Raw genomic sequence first — 21,430 nt, forward strand, 5'->3', positions numbered from 1 at the left:
GCAGAATTGGCGGAGCTAAACGGTACTTTCACCGTTGTATTGTTAATAGACATCACTGGAGTCAGTTCAAACAGATCATGGTTCAAATCAGAGTTGATATCGTAATCAGACATGTTGAATTGTTATCAAGTTTATAATATTGCCTGAGGCGTCCCAGTATATTAATTGGCGTGGTCACATTTACTGAGCGTTTATTTCAAAACATGGTCCTTTATATGAATATATATATGTGTGTATATTTCAAAGTGTAAAATTTACTCACAGCTTCACAATCTAACAATCCAAGTTTACATTTTAATTCCTTTATTAAATTAATGATTGTGAATAAAACATTTAACGATATAGTTCCTCTATTACTGCATTTGCCTAAACTATTTTAGTCGGCTTGAATACGCCCGAAGGCATACATCACTATAATTGTCTTTTGTTTTTCAAATATAACTCCACTATCCCTCGAATTCAGAACATATTATTTTAAAGTCTTGAAGTGATGGTATTCGTGCACTTATATTCCAATTTTCAGTTCAATCAAATCAGTGATTTTAGAGTTTTATTACCAAAACATCTCCGCTCAATTCTTTCACCAGTTTCGCCCAAAAGACTTTTTGTCATGTTTACATGACATGTGAAATACATGTATTACTGTTGTAATATAAGAATAAGCTTCGCTTGATAAAACACAAAACAATGCTGTTCAGTTTTTATGTATTTATTTATTTTTGTCTATGAAGTAAAATGATTGGAAGGGATCTTAATTTTATTGGCGACGCCGGTGAGCGGCGTCGTCTCTTATGGAATGCTTTTTATTTTGGCCTATGGAAGGAGCTGTTATTATTAGCAGTTAATGTCATGTTGTGTTAATTAGATTTATTTTGATTTGTAAAAATCAAGTAAACAAATATGTTGTAATATTTGTATTTAATAACTTTATGTAAAAAGCATGTGCATTGTGATATTATTTTCACGAAATTGCAGGCTCAGTTTAACAGCTTGTCCCTTAGTTTTATTGACAATACTAAAGCCCGGATTTCGAATATCGTTGTGGTTTACTTTGATGCCGTATCCATTCATTCATTCATTTATATATTTTCAAAATTTTCTTACAAGAAGAAAGTTTACCTGCAAATGAGTATTAGGATAGGTAATGAACTGTTGTAAACGATTATCCTATTAATTTTATCCATATTACGTTTATCTGTTGCACAGAATGGTTGTTTTTACAAAGTGTACCAATATCCGGATGTTGAAAGCTATCCGATTTTCTGCAATTACTGCTGTCACATGGCCATCTATTTTTTATGAATACTTTACCATTAATTTGCATGGCTTAATAAAACTGAGCCTGCAACATTTCATAATTTTGCTGTTTATGGTGTTCTTTTGGGTTTCAGGTTTTCTCTATTTTAAGGGGAAGTAACTCATGTTTACTTAATTATTTGTTCTTTTCTGTCTATCTTAGGTATTACTTACTATTTTTGTTGTATAAAATTTTGTAAAACAGTTGTAAGGTCATCAAAAGCATAGAGTCCCTGATGAGTGAATATTGATAGATTTTTATACTGGCTTTTTATACCTTAGAAGTTTGTTCAGTTAGTACATACCTACAGGTAATCTGCTAGAGGAATATTCTAATCAATATGTGAAACTAATTATTATTTTCTATGTGTTTGTATATAAATTGTTAATAGAATAACCTTTGGTAAAAATGAAAGGTAGAATATTAAAGCTATACATATAGGTGCTCATTTTAAACACTTGATATATATATATGCAGTTAGTTATATTTTGTTTGTTTGTTTGTTTCATTTTACACCTTTTTCAACAGTATTTCAGTCATATAGGCGGGTAGTTTCCTAACCATCGTTCCTAGAGAGTTACACCAGTACTAGACTACCTTCCTCCGCCCTAAACTACCAAAGCATCTCCCGGGGATCGAACCCACGCCAGAGAGGTAACTGGATTAGAAGTCATCGACTCTAACCCCTCGACCACGGAGGCGGTCAGTTAGTTATATAGACTAAGTAAAGTCTAATGGAAGGTTAAACGAGGGACAGTATTTGTTACTGTTAGAGATATGCATTTAATGTTTAGACACTCACACAACTCAATCTTTATTATATGATATAGACTTTTTGAGTTTTTTTTAACTTTTATACTATACAATAGCATGTACATTATAGTTTTCTTTCTACAAGATTATGAATTCCATCCAAACACCAATGTTAATACTATAACATGTAGACTGATCAATACATGTATTATCATTTATAAATTTAAATGCAAGTCTCATCCATCATAACTGTAAGTCTTTAAATACAGAAATGCACATTATATCCATTTTTTTTCCTTATTTATTAATTAAGAATTAATTATCTGTTAATTTAAAAATCTAAAAGTATCTGTCACGGTTTAGAACTGTTCACTATTTAGGGTAGAAAATGTGTAAGCGGCCAGATAGCCCAATCGCTACAGCCGCGATACATTATTCTGTGGGTCACAGGTTCGAGTTCTGGTCAAGCTTAAAGTTTTTCTCATCCTTTGACTGCATATAACCATGAGTTTAATTCACTATGCTCTGTAAACATCAGAAATTCCAGGACACAAATCAATATAGTGGGGAAATATGTTGTGGTTTAGAACTGTTTCATTATTAAAGAGAAAATGTGTAGCCGGCCGGAGAGCTCAGTTGGTCTGAAAGTCATGGGTTCGAGTCATGGTCAGGCAGTTTCAGTCAGGGTTTAAAAGTGGTTTTTCAACTGACACATGTTTGATTCATTTAACAGATTGCATTAAATTTGAAATGGACAAAGCAAGTATTGCATGATACTTTTAGATCTACAAAAGGCATTTGATACAGTTGATCACACCATACTGCACATTTCTACTTCAGCATCTGCCATATGTAATGACATTCTTACATTGTTTAAGTCTTATCTCTGATAGACCGCAGCTAGTGGATATGGCTGGTATATTCTACTACTGCTCTGAGTACCTATGGTGTTCCCCCGATGTTCATTTTAGGTCCTCTTTTATGTCTAATATATGTCAATGACATGTCTGCAATCCTAAGCAATAAGCTTTTATTATATGCACAGGCACGAGTATCATCCATGGAAAGAAAACATATGACCAGATTGATAAAAAACCTGTGTTTATCTTAAAAGTGTCAAAAACCAAAAACAAATGTATATAATGACCCCTTTAAAAATATGCTTTAAGTTAATAGTATATTTTAAAAGGGGGTCGTTATTTACATTTTTTTCTTTGGTTTTTGACACTTTTAAGATGAAAACACTTTCTTTTATCAATCTGGTCATATTTTTTCTTCCCAGGTCCGATACTCGTGCCTGTGATTATTTGCTGATGACTCAGGTATCCTTGTATCTGGTAAAATAAATCTGAAGAAATTCTTTCTTATAGCATGAGTCTTATAAGATTGGTTAATTGACTATAAATTGTCTTTGCATCTTGGCAAGACAGAGTTTATTCTTTTTTGGTTTAAGTTTCAAGTTAAACTGGGCCTAGCCTCCAGGTAACATATAATGGTACTGCTATGAAGTACACATCTTTTGTTAAGTATTTAGCTGCAAACCTGGATCAAATTCTTTTGGCGTCGCCCTTTGATGCTTTGCATCAATGCTTTTCTTGTTGTTTCACTGTTTTACTAACAAAAATGCCGTAATGTTAATGTACATGTACAATATGAACTATTGTCACAATGAGGTATGGTATTTGTTTTATTTAACTGAAAACAACCTAAAAATAATTATAAATAAGAAAATAACTGTAGTAAATATATACAGAATTGTTTCAAATATTACCTATTTCCGAGTAAACCAGCGAACCTATTTCCGGCAGAATAGTAGAATATTCTGGGTATTTATTGCTGAGTTCACAAAGCTTCATCCCCGGTTTATAATTAAAAGACAAACTGCCAACGTCATTTCTATATAACACTGTACACTCCAGTAACGTGCGCACCGTCTTTATAAATGTAACATCCGTTACGCGAGAGTTTTCCTGATACAATTTTATACTGGTTGATGAGCAAAAGAAATACAAACGTATTAAACACATGCAGAAAAATGCTATGTGTTTCGCAGGAATCATAGTTGATCATGTGATTAAAAATGACGGAAAACTAGCCCTTATTGTATTTCTTTTCACAGAAAATTAAAATTATAAATCTTAGGCATATATATGAATTCTATTATTCGGTATATTTCACTGACAAATGAAATTCATATGAAAGCTTATGTACAAATGAGCTTGTAATCAAGAGACGCTGTATTGAATTGTTGCATAGTTACAGCATCACAAACATTGTTTGATTGTTTTAAAGTAAATACGTACTCTTTGAATAATTTTTACCCATGCCTCAAATAAAATTACTTTTTAATGTGTAAATAGAAATTTTGTGAAAAATGATACTTAGATATCTATTGAACTGAACCCAAAATGTGGACGAAAATATCGAGTGGAATGAAATATTTCGAATACAATAGACGAGTAAAATTACTGTTTACTCTTATATCTCCTATATACTATATACTGCTTAATATCACATATTCTGAAACAATGAAGTAATTTAAGAACTCTATTTATAAATGTTTCATAAAAGATTTATTAGTACGATGACACACATTTTTTTTTCATATTACTCAAGTCACTTTACTGATAATTATATTTAAATGCTATAGAACATTCTAAATAATATAATGTGAATAATTTTCATTGATAGAAACTGTTTTACTGTTTTTAATAGTATGTACAGTGGCATTTCACTTTTTACAGCAAATTGAACAATCGTGTTTTATTCCTTTACAGGAAATTAGGAAAAATGTATACAGTGTAACTTAATCCATCTATCTGTTAAACAAATTAAACAAGAGAATATATATATATATATATATATCAAGTGCAGATATTGTTAAAGAATGTTATCCCATATATTAATCCATATTAATCCCACTATAGAACAGATAAAATGAAGAAAATAAACAAAACAAAAACAAAACATCCGTAGAGGGATCTAATGTCTGTCTCTGTGATGGGTTATTGTTAAGTAATTTTAGTAAAACATTTGATGTTAGAGTTCACATATATATTTATATAGATAAGAACAGTACTGATCGTCCCATTTGTTGTAGTAGCCAAGCCAGACACAATCTCTGTAATGTGGCTCACCAGGAGCCCAGTTCTGAAAATATCAAAGTCTTATATTACAGTTTATCTCTGTAATGTAAATTAAAAGTTATAAATATCTGACCGGTTAAAACATCAAACTAATGAATTACTAACTAATGATAATTCTAGATTGAATATTTCATACTATACTGTAAAATTAACAACAAACAAGCCACACAAACACAAACATTTAGTAATTATTGATTGCATACGTTTTGGCTGTATGCGACCACCCTAATGGGCACAATAAGGAACTTGAAATTTGACAACATACTGTAGGTAAGATGTAAACCTTAAAAGATGTGCGTGCGTGCATGTGTGTGTGTGTGTGTTTCCGCAAATTCTTACATTTTTCATTCATTATTGTATATAAATCGGTGCGAAGAAATGAATAAGACGTTTTTAAGTTCATTCCTTTGCGTGAAAAATTGCGAGATTTTAGCATTTAATCATTCAAGCCCCTTGTCCGGTATATGCCGAAATATGGTATTGTGTGTGATGCTCCAATCCATTTTTAGTCTCCCTAATAAGAGAAACTATATAAGCATCACGGTAATCCAATGATTAATCATCAAACTTCGGTCTTAGATATGTCCTTGGCAAAAAAAATAGTTATGGCAATTTAGGTATATTAGCTTAAAACTTGGACTTAAAACAATGTATAAGTCCCAGCTTACACAGAACTTATCACAACGTAGTTACATACAATTTCAAGAGAAAAAATTAAGCATGTCACCTATTTGGAAATTTGGCTATAAAGAAGCCACGTATATGTAAAATATTCACATATATTTCTTTATATTAAAATATTAATATACAGTACTCACAGTGTAACCTCCGTCTATACTTCTACCATCTACCCATATACAATTCTTTACATTGTAACACCGCATGCCTATCCAGTGTTCTAAAGCTAAACCAAATTTAAATAATATTCATATTGATTTCTTTTAATTTTGCTTCACTATCAATACTCAAAAAGAGGTGGGTTACAAAGGATGGTATTCAAGAATTTGAAAATGAAAACATTCATCTCGGGTTAAGAAATATATATGCAAAATCTTTAATGCGTATAATCCTAAAATACCTAATATGACCATCCTTGATATAAACTAACGCACAAAGACAGACATTTGTATTGTTTCATTTTCTATTAATAACATACTTCCTGCAATTGTTTGGATAAAGTCATGTTCAGCCTGATTGTCAACTATCAACAGATGTCCCGACATCCCATCACATGCTGACTGGTGAGTAAAAACAAACAAACACATATGAGCCGTGTCACGACAAAACCAACATAATGGGTTTGCGACCAGCATGGATTCAGACCAGCCTGCGCACCCGCGCAGTCTGATCAGGATCCATGCTGTTCGCTTACCAACTCTATTACAAGTAGAGGAACTGATAGCGAACAGCATGGATCCTGATCAGACTGTGCGGATGCACAGGCTGGTCTGGAGCCATGCTGGTCGCAAATTCATTATGTTGGTTTTGTCATGACACGGCTCAATTATTATGATTTCAGAATGCTTTCCAGCATAGGTATTTTCATTTTCTAACTGGTGTACCATTATGTTATCTGATACAGGAGTGTGAAGTTGGCGACCCAGCGGCCTGGCGGCGTGAAGTTGGCGGCCCAGCGGCCTGGCGGCCAAAATTTTAATGTTGTAGAAATGTTATTTTAACAATAAAACGACATTTAATGAAGTTTTGAAGATAATTCTTGTTTAGAAACAGCTAATAAATTATAATATGTATGTGTTTAAATCATGTGAATGGCGTCTATGAATTTTATCCTTATCCTGCCAAGAAGTCGACCCGATTTTATTAATTAAAGAAGAAGAAATACATGTCGTTAGATATTCGGAAATTCCCGTGTGCATTTATCCCTGTGTTGTAAAGTTATAGACCTTTTATCCAAACGCGTATCTGAAATTTTCCAGAATTTTATTGTTGAACAACAAGGTGATAATTTCCTCTCGGTTACATTTTGTATTGCTGGTTATTAAAGAAGACTAAAAACATGAATGATTGTTAAGTTTACGAAAGAATATATAAATAAGTAATTACCTTTGCATCAAACCACGTGACCTTAGTAGTGCTGATGAAATAGTCAGAGGCATCTGGAAAAAAAATGTTAATTAGATTATAATATAGTGTAATAATTTTCTCTTATTCTATTGTCGATCTATAATTCTTGGAATCTTGCTTTAAAGGCGCCTCGTGGAGAGGTTGTTTTACAAGTAATACAAAGGTATGGTAATTTATTAGTACACATTTAACAGACAATTGTCAAATCTTTATATGACCATTATTAAAATACTTACATATATTATTTCTAAATATAAAATGGGTCATTTATTAAAATTAATTTAGCGATGTTAAATAGCTTATTTTCATTGGTATTCATTGATGTGGTTTCTTTTTCCGTGGGGGGATTCGATTTTTTAATTTATTTATTATATTACCAAGACTGAATAAAATGAACAATAAACAAAGTGTTCAAAACCTTGACCAAAAAGTTCGTAATGTTAAAAATTGAATTATTTGCCTTACCTAGACACGCCTGTGTAATACATACAATATGCTCATAATCTTGACCAGGACATGGCTTCCCCCCGTTACTTGCTGGTGGACTCGTGCAGGATCTAGTCCTTGTTCTTATGCCATCACCACAAGTGACTGAACATGAGCCCCAGTGTGACCAAGCTGACCACGAACCGTCCACTTGATTAAGAAAGTAGGAATCAAAAATTATTTTCATAATGAATATAAAGTGAAATCAAAACTTTCCAAAACACTTTGTGTTTATTAATGAACATTATTTGCCTGTATATCGTAAAGTCATAAACTCTGGGGGATCAAAAACATTTTCAATGCTTTAATAATAATGGTAATTGCACAAACCCTTTATTCTACAGATGATGCTACATTTTGAAAGACTTTAACATGGAACTGTTTAGGGCATGTTATAATATTTTTTGTCTCACCATTTTTCTTTTACATTTGTAAGGCCTTTTTTCTCTGAATAATAATTATACAAGTAGTGATGAAATTCTGCATATGTTATTTTTGCTTCGTTTAGTCATAATGTATACTAAAGATACAAAAAAATCAACAGACATTTTTCAAGTTGATATAATTTCATAACCGATCTACTTTACACGATTTGAATAATTAATATACGGTGTCGGATTTCTCAATTTCTTCTGTCCCGGTTATAACGAGACCCTGTTATAACGAGGAATCATCCGAAGTCCCGACGATCTCGTTGTATCCGGAGTGCACTGTACGTCGTATTGTTTTTCTCAAAAGATGACAGCCCTAGTTTCTCAAGGATTATATAGAAGTTAGAACAACGTTTAATAAAAGTCACTCATAGAGCTATTGTAATTTAATTGTATGTCATTATTATAAAGAATATTTTGGAATATCTGGAATAGCATAAAATTGTTTCAAATCTTACCTATTTCCGAGTAAACTAGCGAACCTATTTCCGGCAGAATAGTAGAATATTCTGGGTATTTATTACCAAGTTCACAAAGCTTGCTACCCGGCTTATAATTAAAAGACAAACTGCCAACGTCATTCCTATATAGCACTGTACATTCCAGTAACGTGCGTACCGTCTTTATAAATGTAACATCCGTTACGCGAGAGTTTTCCTGATACAATTTTATACTGGTTGATGAACAAATTTCATGCGAATTAAAAAACAATGCACACATAAGTAGTGTGTATTGAACAGAAGGCATTGTCAAATCAGTTATCATGTATAGAATATGATGTATATAGATAAAATGTTTTTATTAGTATAATTACATTCAATGAATAAATATTGTATTATTCACATAGTTTCCAAATAACATAAAGATTTGAAAGAATATGAATACTGAAAAAAGCGAAATAAAAGTCTAAAATCCAGCGCAATATAAAAGTTAAATTAATGCCTTTATTATTTCGTATTTTTCATCATTAGAATCAAATTTGTTGTAACTTAGCTTACATTATATATTTAAATTAAAACTTTCTTCGTTACTTAAACTAGTCAGTTTTATTAAACTCACAAACTAAAGATTATCAGCATTTAGGCTGTAATCAACAGTTGCTGGGATTTATTTAAATTGACATAAGTAAGAAAATGCATGACAAGTGTTGAACAAATTTGCTCTAGTAACTTCCATAATATGTTAAATTTACCGGTAACGAAAGTAAACAATAGTTTTAATGTCCGGAACGAGTTATCCAGAAGGTTTTATTTACCTTTATTTTTTTCTATAAAGTTTAAAAGTATTCGATTTTTAGAATGTGGAAATACTGATTTGGCTCCTCTTTAAAGTCAATAAAGCCGTTATTTTGATGCAGTACACTATTATATCTCAATAAAAGGATAAATAAAAATTTGACACTACTTAACTATTTAATGCAGAGGCACTCAGCATTGTACAGTTTACAATTTACAAGCTCGGAAACACCGAATGCGGCCCTATTTTTGAAAAATTTACATGTGACTAAATTTTAAAAATAATCGTTTCCTGTAAATGCCCAATTTTCCCTTTTAAATTTAAAAACCCCTTTCGCAATTTATACCATATTTAATAATTTAAAATTGGCAACTTTTTCCGAAAAATAAACTCATCATACTCCTACAACGCTGATTTTCTTTCTGTAATATTTGATTCAGTACCATGTATGTAAAAGGAATCATAAATATAACACAATTGTAAATTATACCACCCTCGCAGGTACCCATTTACACCTAGGTGAAGTGAAGCAATCGCAGGTAAATTTCTTGCTTAAGGAAATTAGCAGTGCCCCTGGTGTGGTTCGAACCCGGGACCACTCGATCCCTAAGCGCGCGTCCTACCACTGGACTACTGCTCCTATGTATTTCGTGTTTTAACCTTTTATGTTCTGACACATAAACATCGATGTGTGGTATTATTCATTATACACAGAAAGACCAAGTAAAAGCTGGACAAAACTTCTTAAGGTCATGTACAAAAAAGTTTGGAGACTAATGCAGTAAGGGCTATTTCTGCATGTTTTGACCTATTTTTTTGGTAAATTTCGTAGATTTTTATGTGCTATTTGTGATGTTTAAATTACTTTCTTTGTTCACATGACAATATTTTACTTTCTTATTCATTTTAAAAAAATCATGAAAATAAGCATAAATCTGGAGGCATGCTGCTTTAACCAATAAACTATTGTCACTGTATATATGCTATAAATAGGAACATATGATAAAGTATAGTTTCACATCTAGGTGAATATATTATACATTGTGTATGATGAATATTTGGAATGATAACATATCAATAATCTGGTACTGGCTGGGCTATATTATCTATAAATTCACTGTATCTTATCTGACCACCAGTAACACCACCATCTCTAAACAATGCTTCCACTGAAAATATAACAAAAGTCTGATAAAATATTCTATACAACAATTGACATACTAGTCTTTTTTGTTTTAAACATATTTATTATAGCTCAATTGCGAAACAAGGTTTTACAACTTATATTAATCACTTTCAAGTCCACTACCTGGAACGAACCAGTACTAGTGGCATAAGGAATCATTGATCGTGACCATAGTAGGGCTCATGATTCCTGGGTTGAGATGCAGCCACCTTAAGTTTTTAACCACTCGGCCACTGCTCCCCTCTTATTGCCCTAGTAGTTGCTTAATTTAAGCTTGTACCTCTCAATAATAGTTATAAGGGGTTTTACATCATGCAGACACTGCTGTTACTTTGATTGAGTTCAACATGAGAAATAATTAGTCAATAATGAGTCAGGTCAGTTTGAACATATGATAAAATCTCTGGTATAGGTTGATCTTTGTTCGCGCTGTCAGATGGTGAAATCTCCTTTTAACATTAAGCACTATGCTGGTGCTAAACTGGAACCCCAACAGTGACCCAGCAGTGTGGGAACAGCTAGAAGGTTTATAAAACTTGGCTAATTTAAATTTATGTTGTTGTTTTCTTTGTGTGTTTGAATGTAAAACTTAAGACAGGCTAATTCTCTGCTCTGTAGTGCAACTGGCTTTTTGGGATGGACTTTTACTCCCTTTTACACCCTTGGACCCTTACTTATGTAACTTTTGTACAAAAACACAAAATGATGCTACATGTCACATATACACGTATAAGCTCTTTACACTTAAGATTCTAAAATATTTATGACATGATTACTATTTTTATATTCTTTGTAGCATAAGTGACCCCAGGACAGGGTTACTTTTGTACCCAAGGAGCAAGATTTACACAACTTTAAAGTGGTTTACTACACAATGCTTCACGACCAATATCTTAGTACTTGGCATCACTGGCATCACAGGTCCACACAAAAGGACTTTAAATATGTTTTCATTTATATGTGTTTATGAACCAAGTGACCCCTAGTGTGGGACAAATCTTTGCCTCATGGGCATGATTTATGTAATTTTTGTAAAGGACCACAAATTTATGTCACAGGCCAAATATCTGAGCTATTGGATCCTGAGGAGCAGATACTTACATTTTTACATTTTTGAAGTCTATCTTTAGCTCTTTTGACCTACTTAAGAATCATATTGGAACCATTCTTATAAAGTTTGAAGAGAGTCACCTAAGGATCATTTCTGTAAAGTTTGGTCAAAATCAACCTTAAAATTTAAGAGGAGATCTTGTTTAGAAAAATATGTTGTTTAGCAATGACAAAGAAGGTACACATTGCAATCACAAAAGCAAACTTTTGAGCACTTTGTGCACAGAAAGGCTAAATATAACGCTGACTTTGTATGATATAATGTAGAAGTATGAATTGATGATAACAATTTAATTTAATCACATTTTGTATCAAACATGCTATGCCTGATAAAGACTGTGAACATTCATATATATATTTCTAAACTTTTCCCCTAGTCAATTATCATTTTTTATCTGTTTACTGATCTGAATGTATGAAGCTTTAACTGACAATAATGTCTTACATTCTCTGCGTGACACCCTCTCTCCAAGATTCAACAAAATATTCTTCACTTCATTAACCTGTACATAACCTTTGCCCTCTGTGTCATGTGCTGAAAGTTAAAAATAGTAACAATCAGTGATCCTCGGTGTCATGTGCTTAAAGTTAAAAATAGTAACAATCAGTGATCCTCAGTGTCATGTGATGAAAGTTAAAAATAGTAACAATTAGTGATCCTCAGTGTTACGTGCTGAAAGTTGAAAATAGTAACAATCAGTGATCTCAGTGTCATGTGCTGAGGGTTAAAAATAGTAACAAATAGTGATCCTCAGTGTCATGTGCTGAAAGTAAAAAATAGTAACAATCAGTGATCCTTAGTGTCATGTGTTGAAAGTTAAAAGGACAGCTAACATTTACAATAAAAGTATAGATATGGCAGAAAATATACACAGACATAAAAATCCTCTTTTTCAATGCATTTTTTAATTTACTCATCTCCAGTTTGAACAAAGAAATATTAACAATTCCTTAATGTCTGATTACCTTTTCCTTCATTGGAAAAATACAAAACTGTAACACATAAGGAAGTAAGTTACTTATCTTTCAAAGAAAAGTTTAATACATAAAGAAAGTAAATTAATTAACCTATCTTTTAATGAAGAATTAAACACAGAAAGAAAGTAATTAACTTATCTTTCAAAGAAAAATTCCATACATAAAGAAAGCAATCTATTTCCTTTAAAAAGAATTATGAATCAACTTCTCTTTTTGAGAAAGCAGAAGCAGTTAATACCCTTTAGAGGTACTATTGCACATAATGGTTTCAGAAATTTTGAAATAAAATGTCAACAAAATTTCACCACATTCCATTTATATGGAATAAATATTTAATACATGTCTTGCCTGATGAATAAAATTTTTAGTAAAGTACAAGTATTTGCCCTTTCATCCTGCTCTAATTATATTTTATATTTTGTAACATTGACTTAATTTAGAATTCAAACACAGTTTACACACCAATTCACTGGTTGCAAGTAGAACAGTTGGTGCCTAGAGTGAGTTTTTCATCCTGCAATTGATTGCTATACACTACTAGTATATAATAGAACTTTATGTCTAAAAAAGTGACATAAAAGAAAAATATATCTTGTTAAACCAGTTTGTGATAAACAGCAGTATTATCTATTATCTACCTCAAGTGAGGCATAACAACTGTTACTGGTTGCACTTATGAAAACTGCAAATTTTACTTTAATTTGTGTTTTATAAATGTAAGAAAATATGTTGATGTTCTTAGACCTGTTATGTATGGGAGTGTGGCTTTAAAGGAACTCCACCGAGCTCAAAAAGCCTGAATACACAAATTTTAAATTTTAACATAGATCAAGTAAACCCCTAAAAATGGAAAAATCCACACAGTATAATCAGTAAATATACTAAGAAATAAATTCACTTTCAATTTTGTGTTCAATTCATAGCCTGATTCATGTGAAAATCTTTTCATTTTTAGGTCATTTTGCAGACTAAAACATGATAATTCTGGAAAAACTTGATGAGGGAATGAAAATTTTGTGCACAAGTTACTGCACAAGACCTACATCAAATCTGGTTAAAACATATTTCTAGTTCCGTTGTGTTAAAAGCCTTTAGTAAAGTCCCTTTCATAAGATAAATGTCACAATTAAAGTAACTTATTAAATTTTACCTCTAAAAGCATTTGTTATCTCCCTTATTGCATTCTCCTTTGCGTTGTGCTCATGCATGACTTCCAAAAACGAAGCAAAATCTACCTTCCCATCTGTAAATATACATGAAAAAAAGAATGAGACTATAAATAGTGTTGAAGCACCACACTAAATACTGGTATATAGCAGACAAAGCGCTTGAATGATTAAATGCTTAAATCTTCCCTTTCCACATGCTGAAATGTTCATAAGATGTCTATTTCATCTCTTCACATCAATTTATATACATGTATACTAAAATGAATAAAAAAATGTATGAATCAGCAAAAAAAAGATACTTATCTACTTTTTGAAGATGATTTTTTGCAAGCATCTAGAGGTACTGCTCAATCATTGTAGTGAGTTAAATCCTGAATTTTATCCTGAAATCTTATGTTATCATAGTCTTAACTTATCAAAACCTTGGTTACATTGTGCTAAAGTAAGGCATAATAAATATACGGTCACAATATTCACATCAAAACTACACCCTAGTTATGTCCTATATAATATGATTTTTTTAAAGTTTTTTTTGATATATATGATCAGTACATGTGCTGGGATTGACAAAATGCATTTTATTTGGATTTTAAAGGCGTTTTGAGCTCCACTACCCAAGTGTCTGTGGTATTTTATCGTTATAAGAATAGGAATGTCCATTATAATCGATATAAATTATATACCAAAGAACGTTTGAAAATTGAAAGTTATTATTTAATGCAGCTGATGTATGCATTAACCCAAAACATATTCAAACCATAGTTTATATTTTGTTATGAAAAGTTTCCATACAATTGGTTTGCACTTTATAAATGATACCATTATACATGTATGACTATATGAGATTAAATGGAAACAACATGCTTTGAGAATTTGTACATGTACTTTATTTCGCAAGTTATATCTTACTCGTACAACGCGTGTTTAATAAATGTCTTTGTTCCAAAATTCCAAATTCTGATTTCTTTACCATTGTATATTAAAGTCACGTGATAGTGGTATAATTGTCCCGGGTATTGATTTCAGCCTATATACCTTTTGAAATGTGACTTTAAGGGTGTTTCGTTAGTATTCGAAAGACAAGGCTAATGTGACATATTCATAAGGATGTTGTTTTCTAGACGATGATTCATAGTTTTCGGTGATTTTATTAGTATAGTTTGTTTATATGTTGTGTAAAAGTTTTACTCATCATGTATCGGAAGAGTTTATTTCAAGTATTCTTTTATATTTTCGTCTTGTTACGTGTTTTACCAGTGCATTGTCAGACAGGTAAGAATTTAGATAAGTTAATTTGGGAAGACAAAATGATTTAAATTCATATTCAATTCTTATAGCTTTTAGCATTAAAAGGATTGTATAATAATAATAATAATAATTATAATAATAATAATAATAATAATAATAATAATAATAATGATAAGAAGATACTAACAATTCTTATTATCATTTAAAGAAGGTAAAACATGAAGATACACCCTCGTAAAACACAAATAACATATCTAAATTTTAAATGTGGCCTTGTAAACAATATACATGTATAAAAATACACAAACAAAACAACATCTTCAAAGAATAACAACTATTCCATTTGTCAATTTAGATTTGGTCCTATAACAAACATAATTTGATTGTTTTGACAAACGCTCCTTTTAGATATTAACATAGCATTTATGCAACTTTCTTTATACACAAAATTAACAAATTAACATGCATAATAATTATGTATTATAACATAATGGCATAATGACATACATGTAGTTATGAAGATATTTATTTGATCTGCAAGATATGTTTTTTATATTTATTTTTGAAAAAAAAAATGTCACAGAAATTAGAAGAACGTATATTAAATGATATTCTATTCCAAATCTATATCATTTTTTTTTATGCCGCGATATTTTTTCTCTTTTTCGTGAGTGTGTTAAATGGTACGCCGTACTTCAGTAATCTTTTATTTAAATGCAGTTGCGTGCAGATTGTTATCTGATATGGCCAATTTAGGTTATTATTGATGTATTCGGTTTTTCTTGCATAGCAGACTGGCGTTTCCGTGAGTTTTACCCATGCCGGAAATTTCATCTGGCATGGGGGTGCCAGACGAGTCGCATGCCAAACAACAACGTCATTTTAGCGCACTTTATGAATGAACCGCGTTAAAATGACGTCTTTTTAGAAGGGAAATATGTACTTATGATGACGTCATTTCACTGTTGTAATTTAAGTTGTAAGTTCATACGCTATTGTAAGAAAATAGTTATGGAGGAAATGATTTTAATTTCCATGAACATAATTATATCGTATTGAGGTAAACCATTTTAAATATGAAATAATATGGCAGAATATGCAAGAAAAAATATCTGACATATGTTTGCGGTTCGGACCGGAATATTCGTCCCGAGGGGACCCGCCCATTGGGCGGTAACGAGGCTTAAACATATGACAGATATTATTAATTCAATCTAGTCATACAATTGGCGGCTTTTGTTGTAATGTCGTCTACTAAACTAACACTGAATGACAATGTAGTGTCTGTAATTTAAAATGTATGTAAGAGATGCGGTGTCTCATAGACATACCTTAGATATACATGTAGTAAATACAACATAAATATATAGAGATTATTGAATGACAATATTTAAAGTTTAATACTAAATTTATTGAACGATTTGAATAAAATCATATTATGCGAGCCTCTAGCGAGCATAATATTGTTTTATTCAACGAGTTCAATAAATATAGTATTGAATCTACACGAATATAATATTCTATTTATTACATATGTAAAAAAGAACAGTAAACTGTTAAAATGAGTAATTTTTCATTGACGCGCTCATAGTGTAACGCTAACATTAGCGCGCTTTAATAACGCTATGTTTCCATATAGCGCAAATGACGTCACGTCAAAGTGTTATTACACTAGTGTTATATCGTTTTTATTAATTAACAAATAATACATGGCCTTGAGGGCAATATGCAAGTTTTTGGACTGGTTGGTCAGACTGAGGAAGGTATATGGCCCGAAGCGCAGCTGAGGGACATATACCTTCAGAGGTCTGACCAAGCAGTCCTTAAACTTGCACTTTGCCCGAAAGGCCATGCTTTATTTGTTATATTATAACGAAACTAAATCCTTTCATCCCTTTTGTTGCTGACATTTTTACTATAATTTACTTTCAAATAATAATTCATTTGTTCAGTGTGTGAAATATTTCAAACCCTAGTCGGAATTATTATTATTATTTTCAAGCGATACAGCAAAAAAATAATGTTCTTCTTTTGTTATTCAATTTTTGTAAATCAAATTAAACAGGCAAAAAAAATGAACTTTAAGATTTACTATGACGTCATAGTCTACAAGTAGTCTAGGGTTATTTGTTTTGTTTTTATTATATAAAATAACAATGATAAGCTCATCTCATAGTTCAATTACTGAACAGTTAAGCGGTAAAAGCAAATAAATGTTAAATACATGTATGTTTGCAGCTGAATGTGCTATTTTTGCGTAAGATATGTTACATGTAGTTTTGTATCTTCTTGCACTAATATGATGTGCTGATATGATTAACGTCACTTCTCTTCAAATATTGTCTTATGTAATATATATAATTTTACATCTTTGAAATTGTTCTTTTTTGTATAATTATGATGCTTTTCTTTGCTTAATGTTGTTTCTTTTCATTGACTGTCTTATGTTATATGTATATCTTCGAACATTCTGAGGCAATAAAGATGTATATATATTCTTCTGAGTGACACTCCTATATTTCTCATATATTAATATTCAGAGAACAATTGTCACCAAATACCCCGGTGCATACTCTCGGGGTTAATGTTGTTTTATTTTCCATTTTCTCTTTTTGGGTCGGTTGGGAGATGGGCGGAGGAGAAGCTTATACAGCTAAATAATAGTAAATAATTTACTATAGAAAACAGTAACTGTTTGCCAAGGCCAACTTGTATTGGGGCAGATTTGTGCCATGTCGTATATTTGCGGAGAAAAACACTGAAATACGTCAGTGTGACCAATTTGTCGTACTTAAGTGTTTATGCCTTTCGACCCTATATGACACTTAAAACTGAAAACATCTAATATGTAAATAAACTGTTAATTTAAAGCTTTCAAAAACGTCATATGACACCGAAAAATGTATAACTCAAAATACATCATTTGCAGTTTCTTAACATTCGTAATTTGTTAATATTAAAGAAAAAACACAGACACTTGGGGTGTGGACCATAAAACGCCTTTAAAATCCAAATAAAATTGTTTTTTTTAATCCCAGCACATGTACTGATCATATATATATATATAAAAGTTAATATAAGCCGTTTTGAAAAAAATCCATATTTCAACGTCTACAATTATAGAACTTATATTAAGTTTTTTTTTTTATATATATATATGATCAGTACATGTGCTGGGATTGACAAATATACATTTAATTTGGATTTTAAAGGCGTTTTAAGCTCCACACACCAACTTAAAAGTTGTCATGAACTGCTAATGTAAAGTGGAAAGATATAGGTCACCAATTAGAAATATGGTTGAGTGTATAAATATATGTGTAATATAACTTGATTTGTCTGTAGCTAGCTACTATGTCTGTCTTTTTTAAACAACAATAACAGATCCTGTCCTGCCATGTACTGCACTGCACAGCACTGTGTACTTTACTATACTATACCGTACTTATCACAAGTATCTGATATTAATATAATGCCTATTGAAGAATTAATTTTAATAACTTACAGAATCAACAATCGGAGACTGTAATACCCCTCTGACACATGGACTTCGAGACGACCAGTTTTCGGCATCTTCTGAATATGATGCTACCCATATTGCAAGTTCAGCGAGATTTGGAGGAGGTAAGGTTACAATGTTATAACATACAAACATTTCCAAGGCATAATGGGCCTTTAAAGCCCCATTTTGTAAAAACAAAATTGAAATATTACCCATTAATCATGATTAGTGTTATTTAGTGTGTTTCTCAAAATTTGCAGGTGGCAATCAGTTTATAAATAGCAGAAAACGGTTTTCAGTAAAATCTAAAATTGTCGTCTGTCTGGTATAAATTTATTTGAGATTTGGCAAAAATGCATGGAAAGTGTGATTAGTGTTTATAGTACCCGTTACTAGTATAAGGATATTCTGTTTTTCTAACAGTTAATTATGAGAGGGGCATAGCACATGGTGAATGCATTTGACAGTGCAAATGTAAATAAACGATTTAGCACCTTATTATCATAGACTTGGGGTTTGTTTTGTTTTTGTTTTTTCTTTTTGTTGGGGGGATATTTGGCAGTTTTAAAGTTAAAATATTGCACAAATTGCTTATTTCATAACTTGACTATTTTTTTTTCAATCAAACAAATCATTTCTAAATGTCTTTGACAAATATTATGTCGTACATGAATTATAATAATGGGCCTTAAAGATATATAACTTTCTGAATGTAATACAACACGTGTTAAGCACAGTTAGTTTAACCATGCGAAACAAAAATCAATCGGGTAGTTACTATAAAAGTCGTTTTCATTTCACTCAAAATTATTTTAATTACAATTGTGTTGAATATATGTCTAACTTGCCGTAGTCAAATACTTTCAATAGTAATTTGAAACGCCGATATCTGACCAGATACATTGGTAATAAATAGAAACACAAACAAAGGGATACAACTTTAATATTTAAATATATGAATGCATATTATATTTTTATGATATGTACATGGTCTTGTTATATTGGTTTGTATATACATATGAAACGACGTTGTATAAAGAATTTAGAGATGCTGAGACGAAAATATTGAAGTAATGTATTCAAATTCGCATAGGAAAAAGCCTTCGGCACTGCGTATTTATTTCTGTGACTATTTTATAGACGACTATATAGTTGAATGCTGACTTGCGGAAAGATAAGTGAACTTCTAAAAATGTTAACTGGGTTATTGCTCGTCCTTAAATGACCAACATGCAATAAAACTGAGTTAACACTAAACAACATCTTTTTTACAAATAGTTTTGTTAATTTAACATCATAACATATCTTTTTTTAAAGTTACTTTTAAGACATAAACGCTGAACGTTAGGGACAATTTTAATTTTGCCTATACATGTATGTCTAACTCTTTGTATGTCTATATGGAAACTCCCGAAAACGTAAATTAAGAGTAGCGATTGCAATAGGATACTATAAAGTGAAATAGAATTACATGTATGCCTGGTTAAATATCAGCATAAATCTTTGATTATATCGTAGGTGGGTGGATTGGTGATGATGAAATATTCCAATACCTTCAAGTTGATTTTGAAGACATCTTCGAAATAACAAAAATATCTTTCCAAGATAGCGATGACGGTTGGTATACACGAACATTTAGGTAAGTTGGATTCCATATAAACTTAGATAAAACGTGGAGGTATTGTTAATACTCATTCGTCAGCGTAGGTGTTCGTTTACCTTTTCGGTTTATTTTTCGTTTATGGTCATTAACTTCTTTTCTTACATATCAATTAAATCTATTGAAACTTTAGAAATTTTACCTATCATTCAATAGGTAAAAGGTCAGGGTAACTTGGACCCTGTAATAACAAAATACTGGCAATTAAAGCAAAGTGAATTGATCTTTATGAGTTCTGCTAATTTTCAGGTCAAATTTCAAGGTCAATAAGTCCTGTAAAACTAAACTGCAAAGGGTCACGGTCACTGTTATAACAAGATAAAAAGAACTCGCCGAAAAGCTAAGTCAATTTGTCCTGGGAGTTTTACACGTCAAGTCAAAGTGTTTTAAAAGATGGTCACTAGGATTTGTAATATCGAAAAGACTAGCCAGTAAATCACAATGCATTCATTTTGAAATTTCAGATTCTTTTTATGATATTACACTCGTTCTAAGGTCAGGTGGTTAAAGGTAGTAACAAAATAGAAAATTTGCCATTGATAATTATTTTTCTGAGAAACTTCAAAAATGGTATGTAGATGCACCTGGAAGAGTCCTATCTTCAATATTCATTTAAAAAGTCAAAGGTCAATGCCACAATTACTTTTGTCACTTCTTTTATCTAGTTTTAAGCTCAGTAACTTCATCTATGGCTTTGAAACCCGATATGTGGATTTATTTAATGACTTGAGCCTGTTATGCACGTTTTTGGGAAAAGTGTTAAAAGGTCATGGTCAATGTGCCCTTAAATTCAAATTATACCTTAATTTTGAAAATGTGCAGTTGTTTTGCTATCCAACAGTATGAAAAGAGCAGCCAATTGATCCTCTGAAATGTCATGTTATTTATCACCTGGCTGGATCATTTTCCGCTAGGGTAACATCTCACTTAAGTATGACATTCCATGTATTCAATATTCTATGACAATTGGTGGAACAATATAAGCTTAACTATTCCTGTAAAATGTTTTAACAATTTGTTTTGTATATATGACTTAATTTGAGCGCATGTGTAATAGTTTCTTGGTTCCAATCGCTTTTGCATGGAAGGGGTAAGAATAGTAGCATGTCTTCAGCTAAATCGAAGTATGTTTCATTGCAAGTA

At 31.5% G+C, this 21,430-nt stretch overlaps 1 protein-coding gene and 1 long non-coding RNA gene across 2 annotated transcripts; both read right to left on the reverse strand.

Moving 5' to 3' along the window:
* Nucleotides 1–6,015: 6,015 nt before the first annotated feature.
* Nucleotides 6,016–7,318, reverse strand: LOC132725882 (uncharacterized). Its single transcript, XR_009625123.1, has 3 exons — nucleotides 7,261–7,318; nucleotides 6,353–6,434; nucleotides 6,016–6,100 (listed from the first exon to the last, which is right to left on the reverse strand). It is a non-coding gene; the product is annotated as an uncharacterized LOC132725882 (long non-coding RNA).
* A 3,162-nt stretch (nucleotides 7,319–10,480) lies between these two features.
* LOC132725883 (calmodulin-like protein 4) lies at nucleotides 10,481–13,951 on the reverse strand. Its single transcript, XM_060711074.1, has 3 exons — nucleotides 13,859–13,951; nucleotides 12,176–12,265; nucleotides 10,481–10,603 (listed from the first exon to the last, which is right to left on the reverse strand). Exons 1-3 carry the CDS (start codon nucleotides 13,914–13,916, stop codon nucleotides 10,509–10,511), a joined length of 243 nt encoding a protein of 80 aa, XP_060567057.1. The 5' UTR covers nucleotides 13,917–13,951; the 3' UTR covers nucleotides 10,481–10,508.
* Nucleotides 13,952–21,430: the final 7,479 nt, after the last annotated feature.

This window comes from Ruditapes philippinarum, unplaced genomic scaffold, assembly GCF_026571515.1.
Source record: "Ruditapes philippinarum isolate M1 unplaced genomic scaffold, ASM2657151v2 ctg1584_1_1_1_1, whole genome shotgun sequence".
Taxonomy (NCBI): domain Eukaryota; kingdom Metazoa; phylum Mollusca; class Bivalvia; order Venerida; family Veneridae; genus Ruditapes; species Ruditapes philippinarum.